A 12,219-nucleotide genomic window follows, 5' to 3' on the forward strand; every position below is an offset into this window, starting at 1 on the left:
GTTAGAGAACTTGTGTATCATTATCCTCAACTTAGTCTGCAATATATTACACGAGTTAGAAACTTGCGTCCTGAGTCTCAAAAATGAAAATTGGTTATCAATATTCTCTGATGCCTTAGATTTATTAAGGCCTGGTTACACACTTTTGTGTCCTCTTAATGTACACCAATTTTTCAAGTCATTTCTAAATAAACAGAGTTAAACTTGTAAATGTCTGGATTGGTGCTAAGGTTCAAATCACTTGGTTTATAATGGTTTTATTTCGAGGCATACAAGAAAATTGCATTTATACCTGTCATAATGAAATTAACTGGATTATAATAGTGTTTTAGCAAACACTTGTTCACTTTTATACTTTCTCCTCTCTTTCTCCTTCCATTGTCCTGTTTTTCCCCTTCCTCCTTTTCTCTGCATTGTTTACTAATTAATGTTTTAGTTCATTTTTATCTGTGCTAAGTTTGGATCTTGAAGTTATATCTCTTATCACAGGGCTCTTTGGTTGCCTGTGAATTTCTGCTGCAGAATGGAGCAGATGTGAATCACAGAGACTGTCATGGCAGAGGACCACTACATCATGCCACCATCTTGGGACATACTGGGTAACAAACTTCACTGCTCTGCGATATGTTTGCTACTTTCTTTATGCCTAATATAATACAATAAGCCGTTTGATGCTTTAAGGCCCGGTGATATTTTGTTTCCTTGCAAAAGCATGCCTCAAGGTTGTTACGTACGTTGGAAAAGCCTTCAAAAAGTATATATTCTAGGTAAATCTAAAGCATATATATATATACTAAGGATTTCACCAATACCCTGTATAACTGAAGTGTAACCTCTAATTGTATATTCAATTCCCCTCTCAATAAATAATAACAATCTTTTTGCTTTCCTAATTGCTTGCTGTACCTGCATACGAACCATTTGTGATTCGTGCACCAGGACCCAGATTCTTCTGCATCTCAGCTCTGCAATCTCTCTCCATTTGGATAATGTTTTTTTTATTCTTCCTGTCAAAATGGACAATTTCACATTTTCCCACATTATACTTCACTTGCCAGATCTTTACCCACTCATTTAACCTATCTATATCACTATGTAGCCTCCTTGCGTCCACTTCACAACTTACTTTCCTACCTATCTTTGTATCATCAGCAAATTTAGCAACCATAATTTTAGTCCCTTCATCCAAGTCATTTATATAAATTATAAAAAGTTGAGACCCCAGCACTAATCTCTGTGGCATACCACTCATTACATCTTGAATAGGTGGACATGTGGCAAATGTAAGTTTAATGCAGAGAAATGTGAAGTGATTCAGTTTGGTAGAACGAACATGGAAAAGCAATATAAAATAAAGAGTACGAAGTGGGTACAGGAGCAAAAGGACATGGGTGTCAATGTACATAAATCGTTGAAGGTAGCAGAACGTGTTGACAAAGCAATTAATAGAGTATCCTGGGTTTTATTAATAGGGTGATAGAGTAGACGAGCACGGAGATTATGTTGAATTTATAGAAGTTACTAGTTCAGCTTCAGCTAGAGTATTGCGTCCAGTTCTGTGTGTTGCACTTTCGGAAGGATGTGAAGGCACTAGAGAGGGTACAGAAAAGATTCATGAGAATGGTTCCAAAGATGAGGAACTTCAGTTATGAAGGTAGACTGGAGAAGTTAGGATTGCTTTCCTTAGAGAAAAGAGGCTGAGAGGAGATTTAATAGATATTCAAAATCATGAGGGGTCTGGACAGTAGATGGGGGGGAAGCTGTTCTCACTCATGAAGGGATTGACAATGAGAGAACACAGATTTAAAGAAAGGTAAAAGTAGCACAAGTGATATGAGGAGATACTCTTTTACACAGTGAGTGGTTAGGGTTTGGAATGCACTTCCTGATAGTCTGGTGGAGGCAGGGTCAATTGAAGCATTCAAAAGATAATTAGACTGTTGCCTGAAAAGGAAGAATGTGCAGGGTTAAGGGGAGAAGACAGGGGAATGGTATGAGTTGAGTTGCTCATTCAGAGAGCTAGTGCTAACACTGGGCAAAATGGCCTCCTGCACTGTAACGATTCTGATTCTGTTTATCATCATTATTAGAAGTTTAATAGATAAACCTTCCTATCCATTTTCAAAGGGACATTATTACTGATCTTGGGAAAGAAAATGACACCACACTTGGCTACTGCAGTAAAAGTTATTTCCAAAAGTTCACACAAATGAGTGATTGCCAAAGAGGATAACAATGAACTCTGGACTTCTATGTTTACACTCTTGTTAAGTAATAGGAAGGCTGGTACTAGTGCAATATTAAAATCTTCTGATGATACTAAAAAAAACCTCAAAATCCATGGGATCAATTAAATGCACAGGTTAAAAATTGTTTTACGGTTGGGTAAATGGGAGATAATCCACACACAATTAAGCAACGATGAAGGAATTTTTAAAAATGGCCCTCATCAAGTGTCTCATGTTAGAAGATAGAGTTGCTAATTTAGAAAGGGATTAACCAGGCCTAACTATAAAGTCAAACAAAATTATACAAAAGGTACAATATATTATGAATGTGTTTCACACAGGGGCATATTTAAAATCAGATACCAGGCCACCAACTTGAAACAAAGCACGCCCCACGGGGGTAACATGCTGCCAGCGGTTAAACAAGCTCAGTGGGAGAAAGCTATCCCCCTGAAGGCTGCCAGCCAGTCTGATTGGCAGGCAACTCTAGCAGTCCCAGCAGCCCCAAAATTGAGTATTAGGCATTGCTGGGATTTCATAAGCCCCCAGGTGAAGATAGTCATGGCACCTGGACCTAGGCGAGTCCCAAATTTTGTATGGGAAGGGATTGAGGAGTCTAGGGAAGAATGTGGGGGGAGTGAGCTTTTAGAGTCCATGTATGGAACAACAAAATGGGATAAAATCTTGAGAAGAGGGGTGCCCCCGATACATGCAGGGGTCCCCTGAATAAGTACTCTGCGTTTATTCCACAAAGTTGGGGGGGGGGGAAAAAACCCTCTCACTTCTGCCTGCATGCCTAAGCTAGTTGTAATATGGTGCTGCCAGCACAATATTGGGGTCAATTGACTAGGTAATAAGTTCAATTGTCTGGTAATTATTTCAACAGGTGGGTGCTGCTTTTGATGGCCACCCACCTGCCAATTTGTGGACACTGGGTCAGCAGTTGGTGGGAAAACAATGGACTGGTCACCTGTCATATATTATGTGCCTCAGCGTTCCCTCCCCCCTCTACCCCCTCCCAGTCCCCAAAGAAAAATGTCTGGGAGAGGGGGCTATAAAATCCAGCTCTATATTTAATGGGTCTTCAATCTGCAAGAAGTTAATGTAATATTCCAGGCTAGGAGAATGTGGGGATTATCTTTAGAGGGAGTTGAGGTTTGAAGTGTTGTTGGATATGAATCTTTTGTTACTGTAATAATCATCTGAAGCAAATGCAAATAATTTTGATTTTTGAGATATGTTACAAGTTCAAACTAACACTGTTTACAAATTTAAGTTTGACGAATGGGGTGGCAGTGATGTTTATGACGTGTGATGTATGGACCGTTCTAAGTTTTCAATGCATCCAGACTGACATGTTTTCACTTTCTCGCACAAAAAAACCCTTTAATGCAGATCTCTGTACTTGAGTATCTTGTGGTTCTTACCATTCTTGGTGAGTTGCAATGCTGAAAGGTGCTGTGAAAATTAACTTTGTGAATTGTTGCAGTAGATGCTAGATAATTTGTACATCAGGAGGTGAAGAATGCATCACATTAAGCCTCTGGTCAGTGGTGAACTCACCCAGTCCCCAGGAATTTCATGATGGCCAAATTGATAAATGTAGTTCTGTTGAAGATCAGATTGTTAAGACTTTTCTTGTTGGACATTATCATTAGCTGAAGCTTATGTTGTGTGAATATTACCTGACATTTGTCAGCCCCATTTTGATGTTCATGTCCTTCTGTAGGCCGACTTGGGCTACTTTAGAGCAGAAGAATTGTGAATGGAGCTGAACAGTGTAAAATCAACTGTAATAATGAAAATATATTAAGAAACCCAACCAGTAAAGGGTGAACAAAGTAAATATAAGGTTTTGTAGATATTTTGGAACCTTGTGGGGTATGCAGAAAGAAACTCTGCAGAACATTTTCTCTTTGTTAAAAGGGTTGGGTGGTGTTGATAATTCAGAGCCCATCAATATTCCCTACCCCATTAAAAGGCACCTGCCTTGACGATGTGCCTCCCCAAAATAGTACTGGTAAAATAAGGGATATGGAGATCACATCTGTGTTTGTGTGCTGTGTTCCTGTGCTACTTTGAATGAGAAAAAAATGAATAATAAACAAAAATATGTAGTCTAGTATGAAATATTCTTCAGTTTTATGTTTGGAAAATTGAATGCATTTGATTTGTAACAAAACAATTATAATCTGCTTCTTTACCTCAGGCAAGTTTGTTTATTTCTGAAGCGGGGAGCTGATCAAGGTGCATTAGATGAAGAAAAGAAGGACCCACTCACCATCGCTGTAGAAGCTGCAAATGCAGATATAGTTACATTGTGCGTATTGTATTTCTGGTGTTTATTCTTTAAATGTTGTTTACATTCTGCTTACTTTGAAATTGGGAATATAGGAACAAGAGGTTGAATAGTCTACCTCCTGGGATTGTTCCCTCATTTATAAAAATCATGGCTAATCTGTGTCCTAATTCTATTTACCTGCCTTGGCTCAATATCCCTTAATATCCTTGACTAGCAAAAATTAATCACCAATTTAAACAAATTAGTGATGTATCCTCTACTGCTGCTTTGTGGGAGAGTGTTCCACACTTCTACCACCCTTCACATGAAGAAGTGTTTTCTAATTACTCCCCTAAATGGTCTGGCTCTGATGCTATAGTCATGTCTCCTTGCCCTAGACTCCCCCCGCCAACATTTCTTTTTCAGCCTGACCCTATAAAAATCCTTTCAAAACCCTAAAATCTTAATCAAATTGTCTCTCTAACTTTCTATGTTCCAAATCCAGTTTGTGTAACCTCCCCTCTTTAGCTATGTCAAAGAATGTATGTCTTTTTTGGCTTGATGGCAGCATCCTGTTAGTGGTGAATACCACTCAAGTTGCTACTGCATAGTAGCAGCATGAAACAGCTAGCTTCACCTGTTGCTCAAATTTACCTCGCCCTTCTGAGGTAAACTGGGTGCTTTTCAGGGCTGAAAGTGACAGCCATTTATTAATTTACATGATATACAGCACAAACTGATCCGATCAGGGTAGCCATTTTCTCACAGTATGCCTTTGATGTGCCCTATTTCAGCTCCAAGCTTGCATGGTGAGAAAATAGCTCAGGCCCTATTTACAAGGTTGCCAATAAGACCAATCTTGTAGCATATGGAACTGTAAGAATCTCAACAAGTACATTGACCAGTGAAAGTAGGCTTGCGATAAACAGTGGTAGTGAACCCCCTGGTAGATTTCTCAACCAGAACTAATGCACAGGACCCAGTTCTTTCCAGACAGAAAGAACACATGCATACATTGCACCTGTTTAAGCTAAACAAAGTAAGTGACAGCTGTTCTAGGACACATTGCTCAGAGAAATTCCTTGACTGATTGGTGTTAAACTGTCTGGACTAAATTTCAAGCAATGTTTGGCAATTAACTGTCAATTATCTGGTGCATTCTCCATCGCAACACCTCTATCAATCAGAATCTACTTGTCAACCAATCAGCACTTTATTCTCATACAGTACAAATGGAAGTTTGAATTTCATGTTCAAAATCTCCAGTACACTCGAACTACCCATCTTTTAATTTCCCATTGTTAGGTTTGTTGGACAAGTTTTTATGGGTGAATATTGCTTGTTGGTTGCAGTGTCATTAACTTTCCCTTGTCAAAGAAGTGAAGATAAAATACAGGATGTAGTTTTCTATATAATAATAGGGAAGAAATCACCTGACCAAAATGGCAGGTCATAAAATTAAAATGATCATATCAACAATGGATTATTGTTTATTACAGTATTCATTCTAAAATAGCTTTAATCTCATTGTGTGTGTGTGTGTGTGTGTGTGTGTGTGTGTGCCTACATAAAACATTTGGAAAGGGTACATTTATTGTCACCAAACAAGTTGCAATTAATGTTTGGTTCCATCACACTTTATTATGTGCTTTTGCAAATTACTGTACTTTTTTTTTCATAGGTTGCGTCTAGCAAAAATGAATGATGAGATGCGAGAATCCGAAGGCCTTGGACAGTCAGGTCAATATTCCAATAACAGTCATACAGAGATGCAATATAAAAAATGCATGCAGGAATTTATTAGTTTGCAGCTGCAAGATTCTTGAGCCTTATTTAAAAAAGAGTTATCTAAATATCTACTGTTAGGGGCTGGGGAAAGGGATGGGAGCCTTATTACCTTGTTATTTGGCAGTTGATGCCATACTCAAAGGATGTATCTCACCCAGTTGGAGGACCAATATGGTAACCAGGTAAATCCCAAGAAAGAGTGTATCTTACGATCAGAAAAAAGCAGATACCAAAGCTATTTGGCAAATATATAGCGATGCATCTCAAAAAAACATTCAGTATTTAGTTACATTTTCTGTTTATTTCTATCTTCTATATTGCATAACTTGAAGTTTAGGTAAAGATAAATGATACATAAAAGTATTAATTAAAATTGACTTTTATTGGAATGACTGGAGGTTTGTCCTTAGTTTTCTCTTTCCCCACCCCAACCCAAAGGCTCTGATACTTGTGTAGTGTGGTAAAATGGGCACCGATAGCTCACTGATACCTCACCATTCTTTGTGTTAGTTCAGCCAAAAGGTATGCAACCATGGAGTGCCTCACAGCCAATTCCAAACCCACCCTTACCTGATGCCCATAAACTTGCACTTTGCGGGAGGAGTCATTGGATAATAATCAGGAACAGGAACCCTGGCTGACTTTTTGTTTTGAAGCCCAGGTACTTGGAAGGAAATATTAGTATTCCCCTGACTCGTGGATTGGGGTTCAAAGCTGAGGTCACCTGATTTGAATGTTTTAGTACCACTTTAGATGGTGCATTTATCCAGTTGGCCATCAGAGGTGCAACAGATTCTGGAGATTTTTTTTCCGTTACGTGCACACTTTTTTTTTTCTTGCACTTTACCCCCAGTAGGCCCTTCTTGATTGGGAAAAAAATGTTTGTGTTAAATTTATTATTCCCTTGAAATTCTTAGCTGAGATCTGAATTTCGTCACAGCTGAAGTCACTGGGAGGAATTCATGGCCTATCAATAAGCCGCAATGCACAAACATGACACGTTATGGCACCTTGGCTGCCTGGTTTAGATATGGTTTAATTATTGGGAATATTTAAGAAAATCTTACCATTGAACTGGTTTTAAAATATAAACATCAATGTTTATTTTTAATTAAAGTCCGATAAAGAAATGCAGTGTAAATGGAAAATATTGTGATTTCAGCCAGTTTCTATTTTTAACTGTGCTGTTACTTTCTTTTGTCAGAAAAGGACAGTACAATGTGGACATTTTAAGTATTATATATGGTATTTTTATTGCTTTGGATTTTTAAAAAAATTCAAGTTAATTCATATGCTTCAAAAATAAAGCCATATTTTTCTCTGAATATTAGCAAATTTTATGAACTCATCTATTTTTTGCATATGGTTTTGTTTGGTTTTCCTTTTGGCAAATTAAATTTATAAAATATTCCCAGGATTGAAGTGTAACCTAGTCGTACAAAATTAGGTAACAGTAGTAACGTTTTAAAATTTATTTTGATACATCTATAAAAGGAAAATCATGACTTGGGAAAGTGTTGCTTAAGTACGAGAGATGAAAGGCAGTAAGTTGTTAAAAAGCATTGTTATTACTTGAGATTCTGTAACTAGCTGTAACAGTTTTGTAGCTGTGGACCATATCTCGTTAATAGTTATAAACTTTACTATGATAATTACTCAGTGAGCTCTGTAGTTTACTAGGAAGAGACCACAAGGTAAATAGTTATGCACTTAAAAGAAAGCCATATGCAATGTTCTGTTTAGCTTTTTATATTTAGCTTTTAGTTGTCAATCATGAAGGACAAATTGGTGCTACCAAATACATCTGATTTGTTTCTTGTTATTGCTTTTAGTCTTGTCTGTACTGTATTTGTCTTTTTGTACGTTGTGTGCCTTTGAGTTCCTAATCTCAATGGTAATGGCAGCATCGCTGTATTTATGTACTTCCTGCACTTAAAATGCAGCATTGTTGTAAAAAGAAATGAAGCTACTGATGTTGAGTTTAACATTCTTCTTGAGGTTAAGACTGCAAGTTTTTTTTTGCCACTAAATGTTAAAATATGCTTTTAAGAAAAATAGCTGATAGGATTAACCTGCATTACTATTCCAAAGTTTATGCTACTTTAGATGTCCATATAACGTGATACATATCTCAAGATCTGAGTTAATTCAGACTCTTGCAGTTGTATTGGTATTTTCAGCAAATAACCCTTTCCTCAGAAATCCTGCTTCTAATGTGACTATATTACCTTCACAGAAGATTTCCAATTATTTATGTTGATTATAAGCTCACTAAATGCATTTAAACTGCCCTTGAGTAGTATCATGCCATCTTTTTGGTTTGCAGGCTGATTTCTTAAAACAAGCATTACATTCAGATACTTTTTGAAATACTTTTCCTAACTGGTCATCTTTGGGGATTGATTGACCTGTTCCTTATACTGAATGGCATAAAGTTTCAGTACTTGTCTGAAAATTATTTCAGGCACAATCTTACAGAAAAAATTCTAAGTACTGAATGAGTGAGAAAACGGGAGAGTTTCAGACTCCTTTTTTGGGAGAGTTTGAAAATGCAATCTCATGGCACTTAGTATAAAATGCGATTCTCCCCAGGGCTGGCTGCTAAGCTGTAGGAGCACCATTGTACAGGCACCCTAATCTCCCAATGTACTGGGAGATCTCCTGCTGCCCCACGGACATTGCCAACATCTCCCTCAATCGCGCCCCCCTGCAGTTTGCCCCACTTCCCTCCCATCCTGGCAGAGTTCCCCTTTGCCGCCCTCATCATAGCTCCATCCCACAGGCTGTGCCCCCACTCAGACCATGTCATTAATATTTGAAAGGGCTTGAAGCCAATCTTGCTGGCAAAACCGGGTTGGTACAATCAAGAGAAGCAAAAAAACTGGTGCATTTCTGATTTTTTTGCCTTCTGCCTGATCTTAGCACATCGCCTCACCGAAAGTTGGGCGGGATGAGGTTGTAAGATCGCGCCCTTAAACTTTCCAGATCACAGTTGCACCTATAAAGTTGTCAGACATTTAAAACAGCAGTTGCTGCAATATTATTTTAAAATCTTAAGTCATGGTGAAATCTACATGTGAGGGAATACATTTTTATGTCATAGGTGCAAATGGGCAAAAAATTAATTGTATTGAAAGTTGCAGTTGTTTTGATTGTATTAAAACATTTATTTCTTTATAAACAACAATTACAGCTTGCAATGAATTATGATTTTGCTTCTACCAGTGTTATATATGGATCTGATTGTGTATGAAGTTCTTGCATAACTTTATATTTCTGCTTAAAAGGAAAACTGCCAATTTGTTTTCAGCTTAGTTAGTGCTAATGATCATTATTCTGGTTATAAGTCGTTCTTGTTTTCCCGTATCTACTCATTTAGATTACCGGTTTTAAGATGAATTGACTTCTGATTCACTGCAGAAGATAATTGTTTGGTTCAAAAAATGAAATAAACCCAGTAAAGCTCCTGTTTTTCACTCTTCACTTTCAAATAGGAGAATTAATGGAAATACTGGCAGAATTGGAAACAAAATGAAACATGGAAATTTTACATTACTCTGTGTAAAGTGAAGTGCTTTCAAGTTCTTCTTTGTGAATATCAGTGGTTTTACTCTAAATATCCAACCTACTTCAATAAATTGTTTAAGATTTGAGTCAGTTGAATTCTGAAAAATGGATTTTAAAAAATCAGATAACTATATTAGATTAGTATGAAAAAAGCATGAGACTCTGAATTAGATCAATATATGGCAGTGAAATTAAATTAATCTCAATTTAATTGATTAGTAGCTGCATTATAATGCATACCATCAACTTAAATATGCACTTGGTCTGAAAAATGTTCTTATAATTCCATTTCAGCTTGCCAGAAATGGGGTTGGACTTTAGTTTATTAAAGGCATCTTATTTATTTACTTTTGCCAATCGGTTCTCCTCTTACTCTTCCTGACTATTTTCCAAACACACACCATCTCTGACTGAGGGGCCAAGCTGCTTCCAGCTACCTCTCAGTGCCTCTTGGGCGCTAACCCTTGTGTGATGTGTAGCAATAGTATCAGGGGAAGTCACTTTTCCTTCTTTATGTGGGTTGCAATTTTCACTATCTGGTACCTACCCAAAACAATGCAGATAAGGTTAGAATGCAGTGGTTTAGCAAACTGGGATTGCACGAACAAAGTACCATAAAGCGACGAGTCTGAACTTTGATGCTCTGCTGAGCTTTTGTGCACCAGTGAGTAACTTTTCCCCACAGGAAGAAAAAAATGAAAGGGGAAGTTTTTTGGGGCTGCTGTTTGTGTAGCTCGATGAATGATTCAGGGCAGCATCGATGGAGGCCTAGCAGCAGAGTACCAATGGTGACGAGGAGGAAGGAAATGTTTTTGGGGTTGAGGTTAAATTGGTGGGAAAGTCACCTTCCCAAAATGCAAATTCCAAAAGGCACATTTCTTAAATCTGGAATTAGTGGTGAAATAAAGAATTTGAAAGTTTTGAAGCAAATGTTTAAAAGTTGAAGCTGCTTTCATCTTTCATACAAGCTGTCTCTTGATTCTTGCACTCTTGATTTCTATTTTTTGCTGCTCTGAGGTTTATGCAGGTATGATAGTTATTACCTTGTGTGGTGTATACATTTCTATTTTCTTTCAGTATTGTGAGCTATTTACTGATCATGTCAGAAATTTTTGCATGTCTTTTTTCCTATGTTACTATTTTACACTTGAACTGCTCTGATGCCGCTCATGAACATTTTTATCTAAATCTGTTGACATGTAACATCTTTTTTGAATTTTCCACAACTAATTATTGTAAATTCTTGAGAGATAACAAATTATGCTCAATAAACATTGTTATAGCTGAGTTGTATTGAAAATCCCACAACCTTTTAAGATATATTGACACTTTTCAGTGTAGTGTGTATGCTTCTGTATTTCCTTTATTGATGTTAGCATGGTATTCTGTGGAGGGTGATGAATTACCTGATACTTCCTATGAAGAGCCATGCTGTGGCTGTAATTCAGACAAAATAGTACAAAAAAATCTTTAATGTATTCCAATTTGGTGCAGGTTTGCAATACACAAATTTGGACTTGAGATTCAGTTTGGGAGCGAATAATTGAGTTAAATTGTTGTGGTTTGATGCCATCTGAGCTTGTAGATTTGATTTTGTCCTTTACCTCTCTCCTGATCTCCATTGTCCTCTGTAGAATGGATCAAAGTATACTGCTCTACTTGAAGAGTTAGCCTCCTTTTACCTCGGATTTCATTATAGCTGTTCGACATAACTTGCCAATACTTTGCAAAGTATTTAACGATAAAATATCAACAGTAACTCTTACACAGCACCTTTTAATCTTTAAAACAAAGTTCAAAATGCATCAACTGGACGTTGATACTGGAAGAGTTGAGAGGAAACAAAGAGATGATGAAGAATACAAAAACATGAATGTTGTTTTATGTTGGGGAAAGTAGGAGGGAAGCTACATAGGCTAGTTCCAACAAGGTAGACTACATAGGAGAAGTGATGTTATGAAATTGAGTGTTTGACTATGCTGAATATTGTGGAAAGGTTAATCAGTCACAGATAGCCCTGCTGAAAACACATAATGCCTTCTCAGTCTTAGAGTCCATTATGAAGAATGAGATTTTGGAATACTTGGAAGTGCATAGTAAAATAGGGCGAAGTCAGCATGGTTTCATCAAGAGGAGGTCATGCCTGACAAATCTGTTTGAATTCTTTGAGAAGGTAATGAACAGGTTAGACAAGGAGAACCAGTGGATGTAATCTTCTTGGATTTTCAGTTGGCCTTTGATAAGGTGCCGCACAGGAGGCTGCTGAATAAGATAAAAGCCCATGGTGTTAGAAGCAAGGTATTAGCATGAATAGAAGATTGGCTGACTGGTAGAAGGCAGAGAGTGGGGATAAAA

The 12,219-nt window shown here is 37.4% G+C and overlaps 1 protein-coding gene across 5 annotated transcripts in view; it reads left to right on the top strand.

Moving 5' to 3' along the window:
- LOC144489811 (arf-GAP with coiled-coil, ANK repeat and PH domain-containing protein 2-like) overlaps positions 1-12,219 on the top strand; it is a 144,644-nt gene that overhangs the window by 128,863 nt on the left and 3,562 nt on the right. For all 5 annotated transcript variants that reach the window (XM_078207670.1, XM_078207657.1, XM_078207664.1 and 2 more), the window contains 3 exons: positions 490-599; positions 4,438-4,548; positions 6,191-6,249. In XM_078207670.1, the coding sequence (XP_078063796.1) occupies positions 490-599; positions 4,438-4,548; positions 6,191-6,249 (280 nt within the window). The remainder of the gene's footprint in view (positions 1-489; positions 600-4,437; positions 4,549-6,190; positions 6,250-12,219) is intronic.

The sequence above is a fragment of the Mustelus asterias genome, chromosome 3, assembly GCF_964213995.1.
Source record: "Mustelus asterias chromosome 3, sMusAst1.hap1.1, whole genome shotgun sequence".
NCBI lineage: Eukaryota > Metazoa > Chordata > Chondrichthyes > Carcharhiniformes > Triakidae > Mustelus > Mustelus asterias.